This window comes from Eleutherodactylus coqui, chromosome 4 (genome assembly GCF_035609145.1).
Source record: "Eleutherodactylus coqui strain aEleCoq1 chromosome 4, aEleCoq1.hap1, whole genome shotgun sequence".
Classification (NCBI taxonomy): Eukaryota; Metazoa; Chordata; class Amphibia; order Anura; family Eleutherodactylidae; genus Eleutherodactylus; species Eleutherodactylus coqui.
The window spans coordinates 191,374,346-191,392,395 of NC_089840.1; the positions used below are offsets into that span (position 1 = coordinate 191,374,346).

An 18,050-nucleotide genomic window follows, 5' to 3' on the forward strand; every position below is an offset into this window, starting at 1 on the left:
TACCTTCCAAGTGTTGCGTAAGATCCATATGCTGGGGGTTCAATTTCCTATGGGTGCATTCATATATCTAAGCCAAAAAAAGGCAGATGCATGATGTTTTTAGGAATATCACTTTATAAGCTTACTCAGATCCGTTTGATCATTTAAATTGAAATAGGAAAAGTATTTTGTAGGCAGTAATTAGCTTGTTGATCAACACATATTAAAACAGGGAGCCTAACTTTCCACTTAAGGCACGCTATTTTAAACATCTTAGAAGACCCATTGCAAGCCTCATTGCATCAAAGGCAGGAAAGAATTATCAACATCAACCTGACAGGATTTAAATAAATTGTGAGTATGACAGTACATGAACATGATGCTGTATATTAATAATAATGCGCAGCCTACATGTTTTTCTTTATCCATATATATCATGTAACTGATTTACATTATTGGCTAATTAACACTGTTTAACAATGTTTGCCTTCAAGAGATATCATAATCTGGCTCACTGTAACAAAAGTGATTCACTTGCATTTTCTGGTTGTTTGCGCAGGTTGTATACTACACTTCACCATCTGACTCAATATATGTTAGCTAGAAAATACATTTGATGAAAAATAGCTGAGATTTACATACCAAAGACAATAAAGTGTGTCATAATAGATCTTTTGTTTAGATTTATTAATATTGCATACAAATGCACTTAAATGAATTTAAATTTAAAAAATAAAACTACTCTTTGATATTAAGTCATTTTAGTAGCTCTTGTATGTTTGGTAGACCCATTTCCACAATGGATTTTAATAGACAAAGGCCTGCCCTGGCTCTATAACCTGAAATCTACACAAATGCACACACGGAACACCAAACGATGGTGAACTGTGAGCTGGACTCACTGGCAGACATACACAATGACTGACAAAAACCCAAAACGCTCATCTAGCATACCTGCAGGTATAAACAGATGGAATATATACGGTATGAGGTATTGGTTTGTATTTTGGCCAAGATACTTAAGCTCATGAGCTATATAGCTATATATATATATACTTTTTTCATCTTTAACTCATTAAGGACCAAGCACTGTAAATTTACAACTCTTGGTCCCGGGCTTAAAGCCCAGCTGTAAGTAAACTTACGGCGGGGATTAATGCCTCCTGCTTCTGCAATCAATCAGAAGCAGAACAGGTTGTCAGCTGTTAGTCACAGATGATAACCCGGAGGAGAAAGGAGAAGTGGGTTTTAACCCTTTCTGCCTCCTCCTTTATTTAGTACACAGTTCTCAATGAGCACGATGCCCTAAAAAAGTGAAAGTGGAAATCTTCCTTCCACTACGCGAGCCAGCAGTCAGTGACCGCTGAGTGACCTCTGTCATAGCAGAGCTCCAGGGTCCCAGCAGACCCTGATCAGCTCTGCTAGTGACTATTGTCACTACAGGGGATGTTTTTTCCCCTGTAACTGGGGCCCCCCCAAAAAATTAATTACTGAATAAAACAACAATATATACATAGGAAAGTAACCCAAAGCCAATGCCAACCAAATCCGTCGCTATAATCTATGTGCCCTGTAATCCAAAACCATACATATTGTATATCAAAACATCCAAAACAAAATGAGGAACTTATTCCCATACTTAATTTTAGCGTAAATACACTACTAATTAAAAAAAAGTAACTACAAATGTTAGAAAAAAATATTTTTTTTAGCTTTTTACCCCAATAAAACTAAAGAACTGATAAAAAGTCAGTGAAAAAGATATTAAAAAATAGCACTTTATGTCACGGGGAAAAAAACGCAGCAAAAATAATTTTGGTAGCTGAAGGGAAAAAAATAGGGCAGTAAAACCACCACATGGGTAAAATCCCAAAAAGTGTCTGGTCCTTAAGGTACAAAACAGCTTGATACTTAAGAGGTTAATGATACCAATCCATATTTTCAGATCAGTGGTTTTTGAGTCCTTAACTAATATGGTTAGAAAACAGACCCATATACATTTTTGCTTTTTAGCTGAAAATCAAAGCTTAGTCTCTCTTGGACTACGTCAATTGGTCAAGCAAATGTTTTCGGCTTTTCTACTTAAGTTCTATATTTAGTTTTGTAGTGTGTAAATTTACCATGAAAATTCTCTAGACAGTGTTTGTGGGTCACATAAGCAGAAAAGGTGTAGAAAACTAAAATTCTTTTCTAAGTTCTGGGACTTTCAAATGAATCCCTTTTGGTTTCTTCTAATTGATTGCTGACTGTGTTTTATGCTCATGATGTAAATTCCTTAGCTTCAAGATAGTTTTACATTAGTTGATTTGATTTACAATGTAAAATACGAACTGTTCTTAATTATTAAATAACTAGAAAGTGATTGCCTGTGAAGCTTTGTATAAAGATTTACTTTCTAAAAGAATAGAAAAAGTCCTAAGCAGCATTGTGTATAATCATAATCACTTATTCTTGAGTGGGTGTGATAATGACATTAGTTGTTAGTTCTTAATAGGGGGTCAATAGAATTGCGCTAAAGGATATAAAAATGGGAATGACTGGATATTATTCTGTAAATATGGTGTTGCATAACTGAGCAAAGAGAATCAAGAATGAAGTGAGGCAATTACAGAGAGATTTGATTGTGTGCAAGAAACAGAAGCCAAGACAAGGACTGAGTAAGCAAAACACACTCAACCATGCAGCAATCTCCAGGTATTAATCATAGCTTAAAACAATGATTGCATTCTCCAGCAGCCGAGCCTGCATTGTAAGGGGGTAATAGTTTGTGTTTCAGGTGTGAGTTGTCTTTTCTGTTTTTTTCTACTCCGGAAAATGAGTGTCATCCAGTGGAAACAGAAGCAAACTACTTTAACCCTACGCTGCCATGTTTGCACATTCTCTATTTCATGTCGTTGGTTGGATCTAGGCAATAGTTGACTTTTATTTTTTTTATACATATAACAATAACTTCAGGAAATAATACATACATCATACAATGATCTGTCCCGGGGCATTGTGACTTGAAGCCAGACTAAGCATACAATGTTACAGAAAGTCCACATCTGTGGAATGTGCGCTTTACTGGAAAATCCAGCCAATCTGTGTGGACGTTTCACTAGTAAAGCCCCCTTGTTACTGAAATACATGCACTGATTGGCCATCTAGTAACATAAAGTGTGGTACTACATGTTCTGTACTGCTCATTACCATGTCAGGATGAACTTTGGTACCAGGTGAGAGGGACTCCATGTTATTTTTTCGGTACTTGTGTGTATTACTTTCCTGATCCTGAAGAAGTTCTGTTCGCCACATATAAAGTGGTTTACGTATTCCAACAGCTCTTTCTTTTATATATACAGACTTGCTTTATCTGTATTATGTGCTTTATTTATTTATTTATTTTTAAAGCTTCACTTTGTTTAACCTTTTGGCAGTTTAGACACCAATTACCATTTTTCCATAGGTTCTCAACATACAATATTTTCAACAGACAAAAATAAGGAAACACCAAAGCTGTAGTCTGCTTCTTTTTCATCACAACCCTACGCAATGATCGTCTGTTGTTGTCACTCAACCCACACTTCCGTCCATGCTGGTGTTTGCCGAATACTGTGCCTCGTGATACAGCAAAATCTTCCGCTACCTTTATTACAGAGGCACCCACCATACGGGCCACAACAATTTGACTGCGTTGGAATTCCATCAGCTCTGTCATGGTTCCCTCACAACTGTGCAAAATGCAGAACGCTTACCACTTGTTTACACTGTTATACAGATCATTGCATCATGCAACTACTGTACATGTATGGAACAAGAACAAGGCTAGAGTCATGCAGGGGAACTGTCCGAGGCTGGATGGCTCAACAAGGAGAGCCACTGGAGGTCTCAGGTGCCTAGGAGGTCTCAGGTTTAATCCCCAACAGTCTATTTCAGAGAGATTACATTTGTGGAAAAAAGAGAAAAATAAGAGGAAAAATCTAATTTCAATGGAAGGTGGAAAAGGGCCCCAGACAATTGTAACAGTCTGTTAATATGGAATGCCTAAAATACCACCTTTTTTTCTACAAGCAGTGCTACTTCTCATGTACACACAACAGCTTACCCTGAAAAGTAATAGTTTACATTCAATAAGCATTTTATTGGCCCAATTTTATGCTTACTGGGAGATAATTAATTTTAAGATCACATTTAGGGTATGTTCACATGGGCAGAATGTCCACAATAGAATATTCCACAGCAAATTCCACACCCCTTCTGCATCCAATGCAGAACCAAAATCCACTTGACTTGAAATCAGCTGCATATTCGCAGCTGATTTCATCAGAGGCAGCACTCCCATCACCTTGCGATGCTTGCATTGTCAGCATGCCCTAGCACCCTCCAGAAAGCGCTGAGCCACTGGTCAGGTGACATAAAGTTGACGATTTTACAGCAGTAGATGCATATTAACAACACTGTTAGAAATTTGGGACAATAAGATGGCCTAAGTAATGAAACTTGAAAAACTTCTATACAAAAATAATTTCTCCTTGTTCTAGGGTTTATTTATTAGTGGGTGGGTTATGTAGCAAGAAATGTGTTTCTCTTTTTCTATATAGAGATGTTCATGTTGTTATAAAAATAAGTTATTTAAAAATTGATAAAACTAATGTGTTAATGTCTAGCATAACAATCTGCCTAAAAGGAATACTATGAGGTCTTGTTCTCACTGCGTATCGTACCGTCTACAATGATTTCAATGGGTTTCCTAACATTTGCGTATTTTTGCGATTTTCGATCACATGAAAAAATATGCAACATGTCCTATTTTGATGCCGATTACACACCGCAGTAGGTCATTGAAGTGAATATGTAGGAAACCTACATTTTCACTGAGTATTTGCACAGCAAATCAATGGAACCTTCTGCACACAGTTTTTGCTTGTGCTAATACACAGTGTATTTGCATGCACAAAAAACCCACATAAAAGTCAAAATATGCAGGCAAATGACAGTTTTAAGAGATACGGATGTTTGGTTTCACCAGTAAGCTCCAGACCATCAAACATGTCTTGAGCAACGTTTGGACATTGTGTATATATTTGAAGAGGAAGACTTCAGCTAAAATTATGTTCGCTTTAATACTGTGTTGGGTTCTCTTTTAGTGCCAAAGTTTAAGGTGCCCTCTAATTTGATAACCTAAAATTATGATAACTGTTACATTAAACGTCTTGTTTATTTCTGATGTCTCATGTTCTTTATTCCTTAGGATTGGCCTACAACAGACTTCCATTTTTCTTGAATTATTTCTTTGATACATACTTGCTCATTAATGAAGACACTCCAGTTGGTAAGTGGAAAACAATTTATGTATCTTTAAACTAAGTGAAAGTTCTGAGTTAAATTGTTGATTTTATATAATTATATATTGAGAGATAACGGTTCGGTTAACCATATAAGAGATGGTAGAATTTAACAGGCAAGCAGCTCACAAATGCTAGTGGGTGCACCACTCAAGACCTCTAGCAATTACCTGATCTCGCTCACCACTCGCTGCTGATGTTAGCAGGTCCGTCCACATTGGGGTCGAAGACCCAAGTGCTGTAGTAGGTATAGCTCCCATTGAAATCAATGGGAGCTATACCTTCTATAGCACTTCCGACTCTGGCGCCAATGAGTACGTATGGTCCTGATAAAGTAAGTGTGTGGGCTAAGATCAGGTGATTGCCGGGGAATATGAGCGATGGACCCCAATTAACTGCTGATAGCTTATCCAATGCAATATGAAATATTGGATTCATTTTTTGCCAAGTTTTTATAATGTATGCTAAATTATCATATGAAAGTATGCGATACATGAGGCCAAAGTATACTTAGGCCTCGTTCAGATGGACTACATAAATCTCGCTACAAAATCATCACTACAAAACGCATGTATGTGAAGCCCATGGTTCCAATGGATTCTTTCACATGAGATGTTTTGTAGCCTGAAAGAACCCATTGGAAACCATGAGCTTCAAATACATGCATTTTGTAGCGATGATTTTGTAGCTTGTGTGAAAGAGGCTTTAATTCCTGTATGTCAGCCAGCAGTAGTTACTAAAATTGGATTGACATATGGCATTTATGATAGATGTTATATGGGCAAAATAAGCATTGTTCTGCCTGAAGATTGTGTACATTTAATGGACTCTGGCTTTAAAGTTGTGGTTATTTCTACAAAACATGATATAACTGGTTATGTACTATAGCTCGAGAGGCCAGATAACGTTTTTCATATGTATTATATGGATAACTTTAATGTTTTAATTAGTGCACCACTATTTCAGAAATAGATGTATATTTGCTTGGTTCGACCTTTTCTGCTAATTTAGCATAACAAGTATGTGTTTACATTATAATTAGTATACAATTTCATGTTTTTTAGGATCTCTAAAATGCTATTTACACACGAAGGGCTAGAAAGCCCCCTACATCAAAATAAAAAAAAACAAGTGGTAGCCGATGATCCAAAACTTTTTACACGAAATGAGGTTCAATGTTGAAAAAAATAACGCTATGTTCAGACATTCAGGATTTGTGTCAGAAATCCGAGGCTTAGACTTCTGTCACGGATGTATGGTGGATGTGCTGAAGGATTCACGTCAGGATTTGTTCCATTGTCACTTAATAGGGGTGATACATGGCTTTTGCTAGAGGAATCGGCATGAATCATGAACAGTATTGTTCTTCTTTTTTTCAACTCTGAATGGATTTTTTTTTTTTTGGAGCATGTGAATGTTGGTTCCCCATTCGGGAGCACTAGATATGGAATACTCGAAGATTTGCCCATGTAATCCATATAAAATATGAGTTTACCATGGCCTGTAATAGTTCAGTTTGAGTATTACTCCTCTGACTCAACATTGCCTCTCTGTCATTTGTTCATGGGGGACCAATGGTTGCTATAGAGGCCCTAGGTTTAGTGAATGCCCCAAAGACTGCCATGTATCTAACTATATTAAGTTCTGCCCGTGGCAGGTCTTAATAGATGAATTTAAAAAAATACAATATACTGCAATTTCAAGTCCCTCAAGGGGATTTTCAAATAAAAAAAATCTGTTTTTACATGTCTGAAGAAGAACCCTAAGTGGGTTTCAAAGCTTGCTGTAAAACTGTCTTTTTGTTAGTCATTAAGAGATGTCATACCTACAGGAATACTTTGTCTCTCTTACTGAGAACATTCACATTGTGCTCTACTGGCTAACACCGTACCAAACGTTTTTCTTTTTATATACTGTATTATAATGTTTCTCATTTCTGCTAGGGTTGTCAGCCTTGAAATTAAGTACATCTACAAAAAACATTGAATATGATGTTTCCTGAGTAGTTCTATTCTTGGATAGAAAATTGCTATCTTTTTTGGCCTAAAGGTAGAAAAATTGCAGTTGTTCTAAAAATCATTGCTGTCTGACTTATTTTTTTGTATACCAACCAACCCTGAAATAAAGCAAAAGGTCAGGTTAACAAACAAATGTTTGTTTTCTTACAGAAGTGTCCTCTATTCCCATCTGTTTCATGTAAAACGTAGGATTACATAGAATCCTATACCTGATTGCCATCCCAAGGTGTTGCATTAGTGTGATGCATTTTTGTTCTATCAAAGAATTTGCATTTATTAAAGTTAGATTGGAGTGTGATTGTAACTCTCTATAGCTGTGAGTATCTGTTAACTTGACCCAGTCTTAGTCAGTTACAGTATGGCATGGCTTAATAGTACTATACTTGTATAATACATCTATGACCTGTAATTGTGGGGGAAGCTGGTATTATTATGGGATATAACTACCGTGTTTCTCCGAAAAAAGACCCTGTTATATACTCATTTTTAGCCTAAAAGAGGGGATGTCTTATTTTACTTACCTAGAAGGCCTAGTCCAGGTCCCTCTCACTGCTCTCCGGAGCTCTGACACACTTCTTGCAGTCTTTGACCGCCAACAGAAGATCACTTCCTGGTTATGGGATTTTTAAATCCCGCCTCCAGTAAGTGATGGCTCTGATTGGCTGAGCAGCGCTAGATAACCATTCAATGCAGAGCTTGATGAACCAATACGATGGACCAATCACAACATTGATTGGCTGCGTATCGCTTGAGGACCTATCAGAACCATCACTTCCTGGAGGTGGGATTTATGAATGCCGTAATCAGGAAGTGATCTTCTGTGGGTGAATGAGGACTGCAAGAAGCACTTCGGAGCTCCGGAGAGTAGCGGTAAGGACCCAAACTGAGATTGCTAGGTAATGTTTTTTTTTTTAATATAATGCAGCTAGGGCTTATTTTTGGGGGTAGAGCTTATATTTTAAGATAGGTCCAAGAAAATAGGGTGCTTGGTTAACCCTGTGATTCCCTGTATTTTATGGCACGAATATTTAAATAAAAGCAAGTCCCTTTTTCAAGTTAACCAAACACCCTATTTTCTTGGACCTGGTTTAAATGAAGTCGCTGTGACTCGGTGGCATGGTTTGACAAGTAGAAGTGATTTCACGAGAGTGGACAGGTACAAGATCCCAGCAAAGGTGAGCTCTTTTTTTCCCTTTGAATTTCTATTTCAATCCTCCCTGAAAATCCTGAAAAATCAGAGTAGAGCTTATTTTCATGGTAGGTCTTATTTTCAGGGAAACAGGGTATTTGGGGGCTGAGCATGGCAATCCACTGACTTCAACCCTTGCTTGAATCTGATGGTCATTAATAGAGATGAGCGAACGCGTTCGTCCGAGCTTGCTATTCGTGCGAATATTAGGGTGTTCGGGATGTTCGTTATTCGTAACGAACACCATGCGGTGTTCTGGTAAATTAAACTTTCTTCCCTGAGACGTTAGCGCTTTTTTTTGGCCAATATAAAGACAGGGAAGGCATTACAACTTCCCCCTGCAACGTTTAAGCCCTATACCACCCCCCTGCTGTGAGTGGCTGGGGAGATAAGGTGTCCGCCTGATATGAAAGTCTGCCCCTCCCGCTGCTCGCTATGGATGCATTCTATATGCGCTCAATGGGGCCAGCGGCAGCAGCGCTGACCCCATTGAGAACATATAGAAGACAAATCCTTCTTCTCTGGCACAGCTGTAACAGCTGTAGCAGAGAAGAACGATGTTTGCCCATTGAATTCAATGGAACCGGCAATACAGCCGACTCCACTGAATGCAATGGGCTGCCGGCGATCGCAGGATGAATGGTCGGAAAGGGGTTAAATATATAACCCCTTTCCTGCAATTCATCCAGAAATGTGTTACACTAAAAATATATACCGGCGTATAAGGCGACCGGGCGTATAAGACGACCCCCCAACTGTCACCTTATACGCCGGTAATACAGTGGAGAAAAGAATAAAAAGCATTACTTACGTTTTTAGATGATCTGCGGTGCTCCTGCAGGCTGTCGCTCCCTCCTAATCCACGGCAGAGTATTCCTTTCTCCACGAAAGACTTTAAATCCCTGCCTCCAGAAAGACACGTGCCTTCAGCCAATCACAGCCAATGACAATGATGTCATTGAATGGCTGTGATTGGCTGTGTTTCTGGAGGCGGGGATTTCAAGGCTTGAAATCCCCGCCTCCAGAAACACAGCCAATCACAGCCATTCAATGACATCATTGTCATTGGCTGTGATTGGCTGAAGGCACATGTGCTTCTGGAGGCAGGGATTTAAAGTCTTTCGTGGAGAAAGCTTGTCTGCCGTGGACCAGGAGGGAGTGACAGCCTGCAGGAGCGCCGCAGATCATCTAAAAACGTAAGTAATGCTTTTTATTCTTTGCTCCACTGTATTACCGGCGTATAAGGTGACAGTTGGGGGGTCGTCTTATACGCCCCGTCGCCTTATACGCCGGTATATATTTTTAGTGTAACACATTTCTGGATGAATTGCAGGAAAGGGGTTATATATTTAACCCCTTTCCGACCATTCATCCTGCGATCGCCGGCAGCCCATTGCATTCAGTGGAGTCGGCTGTATTGCCGGTTCCATTGAATTCAATGGGCAAACATCGTTCTTCTCTGCTACAGCTGTTACAGCTGTGCCAGAGGAGGACGATCTTTATGCTGACAGTGGGGGGGGGGGGGGGCACTCTTGCCGCTATTGTGGCTTAATAGTGGGACCTGTGAACTTGAGATGCAGCCCACCATGTAGCCCCTCGCCTGCCCTATCCGTCACTGTGTCATTCCCATCACTTTCCTGAATTGCCCAGATTTTCACACATGAAAACCTTAGCGAGCATCGGCGAAATACAAAAATGTTCCGGTCGCCCATTGACTTCAATGGGGTTCGTTGTTCGAAACGAACCCTCGAGCATCACGGGAAGTTCGTTACGAATAACGAACACCCGAACATTTTGGTGTTCGCTCATCTCTAGTCATTAAGTTAGCCATTAATTCCTTAGTGACGAAGCCAAATTTTGGAAATCTGGCATGTGTCATTTTAACATAGAATAACTCCGTAAAGGCTTTGCATATCCAAGCAATTCTGACACAGTTTTTTCACCACGTATTGTTCTTCATTTAGGTGGTAAAAATAGACCCATAGAATTTTTGTATATCTATTAAAAGCAACTAAATGTGGATTTTTTTTTAATTGTCATTTTTTCAGATTTTCAACTGCAATATCTCAAATATGTGTAAACATACTTTTCCAAGGCTCGATAGGATATATATTTCCATCTGTTTACTTTATTCTGGAAGCACATTGGAAAAAATGTAGTTTTTTTTTTAAAAACAATTTAAGAGTCGTACAAATTTAACATTGATTATTAACATTTTGAGGAACACTTTGTTTTTCTGCACCAAGCCAAGATTGCAAAGGCTCATAGGTGTCAGAATAATAGATATCCCCACAAATGATCCCATTTGAAAAACTACACCCCTTAATGTATTCACTGAGGGGTGTCATGAATATTTTGATCCCACAGTTTCTTTTCAGAAGTTAATTCGATTTAGAGGAGAAAAAAAATAAACTTTCATATTTTTGCAAATATGTCATTTGAAAGACAGTTTTGAAAACTAGACCCCTTAACGAATTCAACTGGGGGGAATGACGTATTTTGACACCACAGCTTTTGAATGTATCTAAGCAAAACTATGATTTTCACTTTTTTGCCAATTGTGTCATTTTAAAAACAGGTTTTTTTTGTACAGCATACATTAGAATGAAGACTTTCACCTCAAAATGGATTGTCCTGTGTTCAGAAACATGCCCATTGTTGCCCTAATCGTATACCTATATGCACAACGGGGCCCACACCGAAAGGAATAGCTGGTGGCTTTCAGAACAAACATTTTGCTTGAAGGTGTTTAGGCCCCATTGCACACTTGTAGAGCCATTCAGTGGCCAAAACGATGGAGAACACCCACAAATGACCTAATTTGAAAACTACCTTGACTGATTTGACTCCTTAAAACTTAACTTTTAATAAATACTTTTTTTTAAAATAGAAGGCTATTTAAACAAACAAAAATAATTAAAGAAATCACCTACCCAGCCCTGTCACTTTAAATAGGTTTCATTCTTTTCTCAGTGCATAAGAAACCTATAACTAATTGGTGTTACACTTTAAGCTCTTTTAAATGCATTTAGTAAGAGCTCAGAACTATCAACTCAGGCTTCCCATATGTAAATCAACAGTCACTTATATAGGGTGAGGACACGACAAACAAAGCTCTAAATCCATGTTATCCACACTCCCCACCTCCATATATGTATAAGGGTAAAAATTTTGCTTAAAAAGCCTTCTATTAAAAAAAAAAAAAAGGATTTATTAAAAGTTACGTTTTAAGGAGTAAAATCAGTGAAGGTGTTTATACTTAGTTGTCTTGATTCCTCTGCCACAGTGAAGTACTATTTTGAAAACTAGACTCCTTATCAAGTTCATCTAGGGGTGTACTGCTTATTCTGACCCCACAGTTTTTGAATGAATCTAAGCAAAGCAAAAGGAAAAAAATCACAATTTTCATTTTTTTGGCAATTGTGTCATTTGAAAAGAGTTTTTTTTTTGTACAGCACAGATTTTCACCCCAAAATGGATACCCTGTTTGTCATGTCTTCAGAGACATACCCATTGTGGCCCTAATCTTATGCCTGTAGGCACAACAAGGCCCAAACTGAAAGGAGCTTTAAACTTCAACTTTTTTTTAACTTTTACGTGATCGCCATTATCCATTGGATAATGGTGATCACATGACCGGGGACCGCGTGCACAGAAGCCAGGGTAAGATCCGTAGATAAATCTGGGGGCCTTAGGTACATAATTTCATCTCCCCTCATGGAACTTGAACTTTTTAAACTTTCTTTTTTTTTACACTTCTTTTTACTTTTCATGATCACCGTTATCCACTGAATAACCGCAATCATGTGACCCAGAATTGCATACAGTGGCTCCCGGTGATATCTCTGCTCTTGGCTACACATGCTAGCCGGGAACAGACAGATTTAAAATTTCCTAGCCCGCGAGCCCGAAGTTTACGTCTGGTGCGCATATGCAGAAGACAACGTCAGGTCCTGGACGGACCAGAATGTTGCGGGACATTGCGGAGGATGGCGGTGAGTACTTTCAGCTCCCCTCATGGATCCGATCCATGAGGAGAGCTGAATTTTTAACTTTGTTTAACTTTTTTAAAACTCTTATGCAATAGTCATTATCTATTGGATAATGACAATCACGTGACCGAGGGTCGCTCACCGCGGACCCCCATGAGAGCTCCAGATTGCCAAGTACCTCCAGCAATCGACTCCATGGAGCTGTCATGTCCACAGACCCTGCGGCTTTAATCCTCAGGGCAAGCATGTTTTTACGGAGGATTGAAGCCCACAAAGCCAGGATGTAAACAGGCAATGGGGAGGTTACTAAGAGGTTAAATTTACATTCATGTAAGCTGTTAGGCAAGATCTGCAAACAATTAAGAATTATAAAGACAGGTTAGGTAATTCCTAATGTCTGTTGTGGGATGAAACAAGAAACATGCATGTTGGATTTTAACATTCTTAATCTTGTTGATGGTAGCTTCACCCTATGACAGTAAATATGCAGACTTGAGTGGCTAGAACACTGTTTCCCAACTCCAGTCCTCAAGGCATCCCAACAGGTCATGTTTTCAGGATTTACTTAGTATTGCACAGGCAATGCAATTTTTGTTAGTATCTCAGACATTGCCACAGGCTTTCTTATTATAGGATATTGTGAAAATATGACTTGGTGGGGTGCCTTTAGGAATGGAGTTGGAAAACACTGGGATCTCCCATTATCTGTTTATATCCAGGACTGTGATGGTAACAAGAGGACATCCTCTACATTTAGAAGAAAGATGGTTTCATCACTAAACACAGAGGAGGGTTCTTTACTGTAAGAGCAGTGAGAGTGTGGTACTCTTTGCCTGTGGTGATGGCAAAATCCATAGAGGAGTTTAAGAGGGGACTAGATGTCTTTTTAGAGCACTATGACGTTATTGGATATAGACATTAAATAACCAGAAGGGTTGTTGATCCGGGTATCTTCCGACTGCCGGCCTTTGAGTGAGGTAGGAACTTTTCAAATGTTGATCCAGAGATTATTCTGACTGCCATTATGCAGTTGGAAGGAATTTTTGTTCCTCCAGGGTGGGGTAAATTGGTTTCTTCCTCATTGGGTTTTTTTTCCTTCCTCTAGATCAACATGGGGAGGGGGTGGGGGGGGCAGAAACAGGCTGAACTGAGTGGACATTTGTCTATTTTCAGCCTAGCATACTATGTAGATGGCTGTCAGCCAAGCAAGTATTTAGTCATCCGCTAACGTCTATGTATGGTAAGCTTTACAAAAATTTCTGAAACCTTTACAATTGTTGCAGCTGGAGCTCCTTTTTTGACATAGCAACTTTTTTTTTTACATTAGTGAGCTCCAGTTCCTAAAGCTTCGAGATGTGATTTTCTGAAAGTAAATACTACAGTATGCCATATGCTTATCATAAAAACCCTACTACCCAAGGTTCTGATTATCAGCATTAAGACTGTAGCCCATAAATTTATTGAACCCATGTGCACTATTAATATATCCATAGAGATATGAGCTGGTGTATCCTTTTTTTTACATTATGTGCTCTTAAAATTTCAAACAAGTATGTCAGTAAGAAGGGTTATGCGATGTGGATTACAAAGAGTTATAGTTAAGAGCTATGTGAGGTTTACTACGAACCTTCAACCCAGAGGGTAGACTGCTTCCTAAAATACAAATTTAAAGTAATAAATGCACCGTTGTGTGTAAAATGAAAAGTATATTTGCATGTACCTCCAAAATGAAATCCCTCTGTTATTGTATCTCAGCCGCTCGAGGGTAATATTTTATATAGAAATGTTTCTGCAAAAATTAGCTTTTTCTAAACTCCAATCAACTTTGTTCACATTGTCCTTTACTGCCTGCTAAATTACATTACACAATGTTCTAAAGGTTTAGGGATATATACTGTTACTCCGCAGGAAATTAGAAGCGTGTTACATTGACTTGCAAAGTTTTTAAGGCATATTGTTCATTTTCATCTTGCTGTTATGCTTAACTGATTCTCATTTACTATAGCTCCAAGATATTGCTTGGGAAATATATAATGCAGTCATCTTATTAAAGGATGCATGCTTTTGATTTTGTAGCAGAATAGCATTTGATGTATTTTAGCCTGGTTTTATTTGAGGGGGCATGACTCTATGCCATGATTACTCATTTGATGCTTTCCAAGTATAACTATGAAGACTTTAGCTTTTAATTAATGATTTTGTATTGTTTATAGTGTATATATCTGAAGAAACGTATGGAAACTTACGTTATCCAATGGCAGCAGTAGGCAAACTGCTAGAATGGATTGGAAACTGCGCTACAAAATGTTATGCCCCTTTGTCTCGTCTTGGATTTGCTTTTTTTTTTACCAGATGGGTGCACGGTCAATTATTGACTATATTTGATCAATCATGTAATGTCTTTAATAAACTCAACAGAGCTGATCAAGGTTGCAGTTGCATGGAGATATCCTGCCATTTCACTTTAGCTATCGGAGGAGATCCCATACTATGGGTCAGTCTACAGTCAATCTGACATCTTAGTGATATGTCATTGTGTATGCTGAGACATCTTCTGTTAATATACAGTGCTTGGTCATGGGCTTTAATCCTGGCCGATAGCATACGTATGGATTAAAGCCTCTGCTCCTGCAATCAAGCAGGAACGGGTCGGGTCCTCAGCTGTCAGACAAAACCAAGGACCCAGAGGAGAAGGGAGAACAGTTTTTAACTGCTTCTGCCTTCTCCTTTTCATGCTACATATCACTCAATGAGCGCTATGTACTAAAGAATGAAAGTAGAAGTATTACTTCCACTATGGGACCCAGTGATCATGTGACCGCCGGGTGACCACTTGTACAGCAGACCCAGGTTCGCTCTGTTAGTGACTATTGTCACTACAGGGGTATGTTTTTTCCATGAAACTTTGGCTCCTATGAAGAAGAAATTTATAAAAAAGAAATACAATGTAAATGATCCCCAGAGGTCTTATATGATGTCCTGGGGAACATAGATAGTAAAAAATTGTTACAAAAATAAGTTAAAAAAATTACAGAATAAAATAAAAATATATGCATAAAAAAGGAAATGACCCACTGCTGACAACAACCAAAAAATTTACTAATTTTAAAAACTCCAATTAAAAAAATATTTTTTAGCTTTCTACCCCTAATAAACTAAAAATTAGGAAAAAAAGATAGAATAAAATAGCCCTATATCTCACAGAAAAAAATGCAGCAAAAATAATTTTGATAGCTGATGAAAAAAATAGGGCAGTAAAACCACCACATGGCTAAAATCCCTAAAAAGTGTCTGGTCCTTAAGACCACAACACCCTGGTCCTTAAGGGATTAACACCTATTTTAATTGTACCTAAGTTTGATAATGGAGGTTACCACTGAAGTAAGTGATGAGATATCGGTACTAGTGTATGATTCCTAGAATTAAGAGTCAGAAAACCTAGGTATTGGATCTTCCAATTATTTTCTCAATATAAACAAGGGGGTTTCAAACTTGTGTATGGATATATAGCCTCAGCCTAAGTTCAGTAAAATTTCAATAGTGTAAAGATATTATTGGCAAACAGTTTTACATACATATATATTTGCCAGTCAGGGGCGTAACTAAAGGCTCAGGGGCCCTGATGCAAAACGTGAGCTGCCCCCCCCCCCCCTCTATCTGTATCTGTACCTGTACCCATACCTAAACCATGCTGCACAGAGACATAGCTTGAAGCTTCTGGGCCCCAATGCAAAACCTTTAACAGGGCCCCCAACTATAATGCTTTATTCATAGTACTGAGCTCCCTATGTGGCCTCCCTCACACAGGCGTTTGCAGAAACGCAGCGTTTTTCAACGCCGCGTTTACTGCAGATTCTGCCTGCTTTCAGCAGCGCTGGCATACTTCACAGCCAAGGATGCTGAATAGAAAAAAAAAAGCAATACTCACCTAGCCACTGCAGTCCGGGTCGCGGCTGCTGGTCTCTGCCACTGATCCGGGCTTCCCCTGCACTCCCAAGTCTATTGCTGTAGGCCAGGTTTGAGAACTCCGCCTCCAGCAATAGAGTGCAAGCTCTGATTGGCTGAGACAGTCAATGAAGGGCTGTGATTGGGCATCGAGCCAGCGCCGACAACCAATCACAGCAGTCTATTACTGGAGTGCAGGGGAAGCCCGGTTCAGCGGCAGAGACCAGCGGCCGTGACTCGGACTGCAGTGGCTAGGGGAGTATTACTTTCTTTTTTTCTCTATCTAGCCTAGCTGGGACTGATTTTCGAGGCAGGGCTTCTATTGCAAGCCCTCCCCCTGAAAATCAGTGAGTGCTGAAACCGCTGCCCATTCATTTCAATGGGCGACGCAGGGCTGAAAACGCCCCAAAATAGAACATGCATTGCTGTCAAAGCGCAGCGTTGGAAGGCGCTGCATTTTCAGCCCTGTGTGAACAGCCCCATTGAAATGAATGGGAGCCTTGTACAGCGTTTAGCGTTTAAACGCTGTACAAAATGCCCTGTGTGAGGGAGGCATTATGGGCCCCCTAAGGCTCCTGGGCCCTGGTGCAACCGCATCCCCTGCACCCTCTATAGCTACGCCCCTGTTGCCAGTCAGCCAAGCAATTGGGGTACATTTAAGCTAAACATATCAGTGTATAGTACCATTTTAGTGTAATCTTCATTAATGGCTCGACAAGTGTGCACCATTAAAGTGTTTTTTAAGTCAAAGATACAGCTTGCTTCCACTCTTTATCACTACATTTTTGGGCCAAATCACTCATCCACTCTCTTAACAGGTGTTTTTTTTTTTTAAGTTAGCAAGATCAATTAATAAAGTATATATAGGTTTTAACCTTTTAATGCCTTTGGAGAATCTTTGGAATACAGTTGGGTTACCCCTGAATGATAGAAGTTTATGCATATGTTAAAAATGTTGTACTTGTAATAGTCCCTTGGAATAAAAAAATATTGAGGTCTTAGTTGTTCAAATGGTACAAGAGATTCCTCTTGCAATAGGTGTGCAAAATTAGAATTACCAAAGGAGTTCAACTTTAATATATTCAAGTATGTCATAGCATGTTAAAGCAAATCCAGTGAAATCCTTCAGAAGTATATTCTTGGGTTTTGAATAACCATGAAATTTTACCATGCCTTTTACTCAATAGGGAAAGGCAAGTAAAATCTTGGTTGAGACAGGATAGGCTGGATAATGCTCTATATGACCTAAAGAATGGTCATGCCAAATCTCATGTTTGTACCACACAGGAAAATTAGTGAATTAGATTAGGTACATTACATAGGGGTGCCAATACTTTTGCAATTAGCATTGAATTTCGGAGTTGTGACCCTTTTACTTTTCCTATTTAGGACCTAAATAATGGTCATGCCAAATTTCATGCTTGTACGACACCTGGAAATTAGTGAATTAGATTTGGTACATTACACAGGGGTGCCAATACTTTTGCACTTAGCATTGAATAATGGAATTTTGACCAGTTTACTTTTCCTATTTAGGACATAAGAATGCTCCACCCAAATTTCATGTTTTGAGGACGCTGGGAAGTTAGAGAATTAGTGCAGA

At 39.0% G+C, this 18,050-nt stretch overlaps 1 protein-coding gene across 1 annotated transcript in view; it reads left to right on the forward strand.

Moving 5' to 3' along the window:
* Window positions 1-896: 896 nt before the first annotated feature.
* Window positions 897-18,050, forward strand: part of CDH23 (cadherin related 23) — a 996,630-nt gene continuing 979,476 nt past the window's right edge. The window contains exons 1-2 of the mRNA XM_066601617.1: window positions 897-939; window positions 5,210-5,290. Of these exons, the coding sequence (XP_066457714.1) occupies window positions 897-939; window positions 5,210-5,290 (124 nt within the window). The remainder of the gene's footprint in view (window positions 940-5,209; window positions 5,291-18,050) is intronic.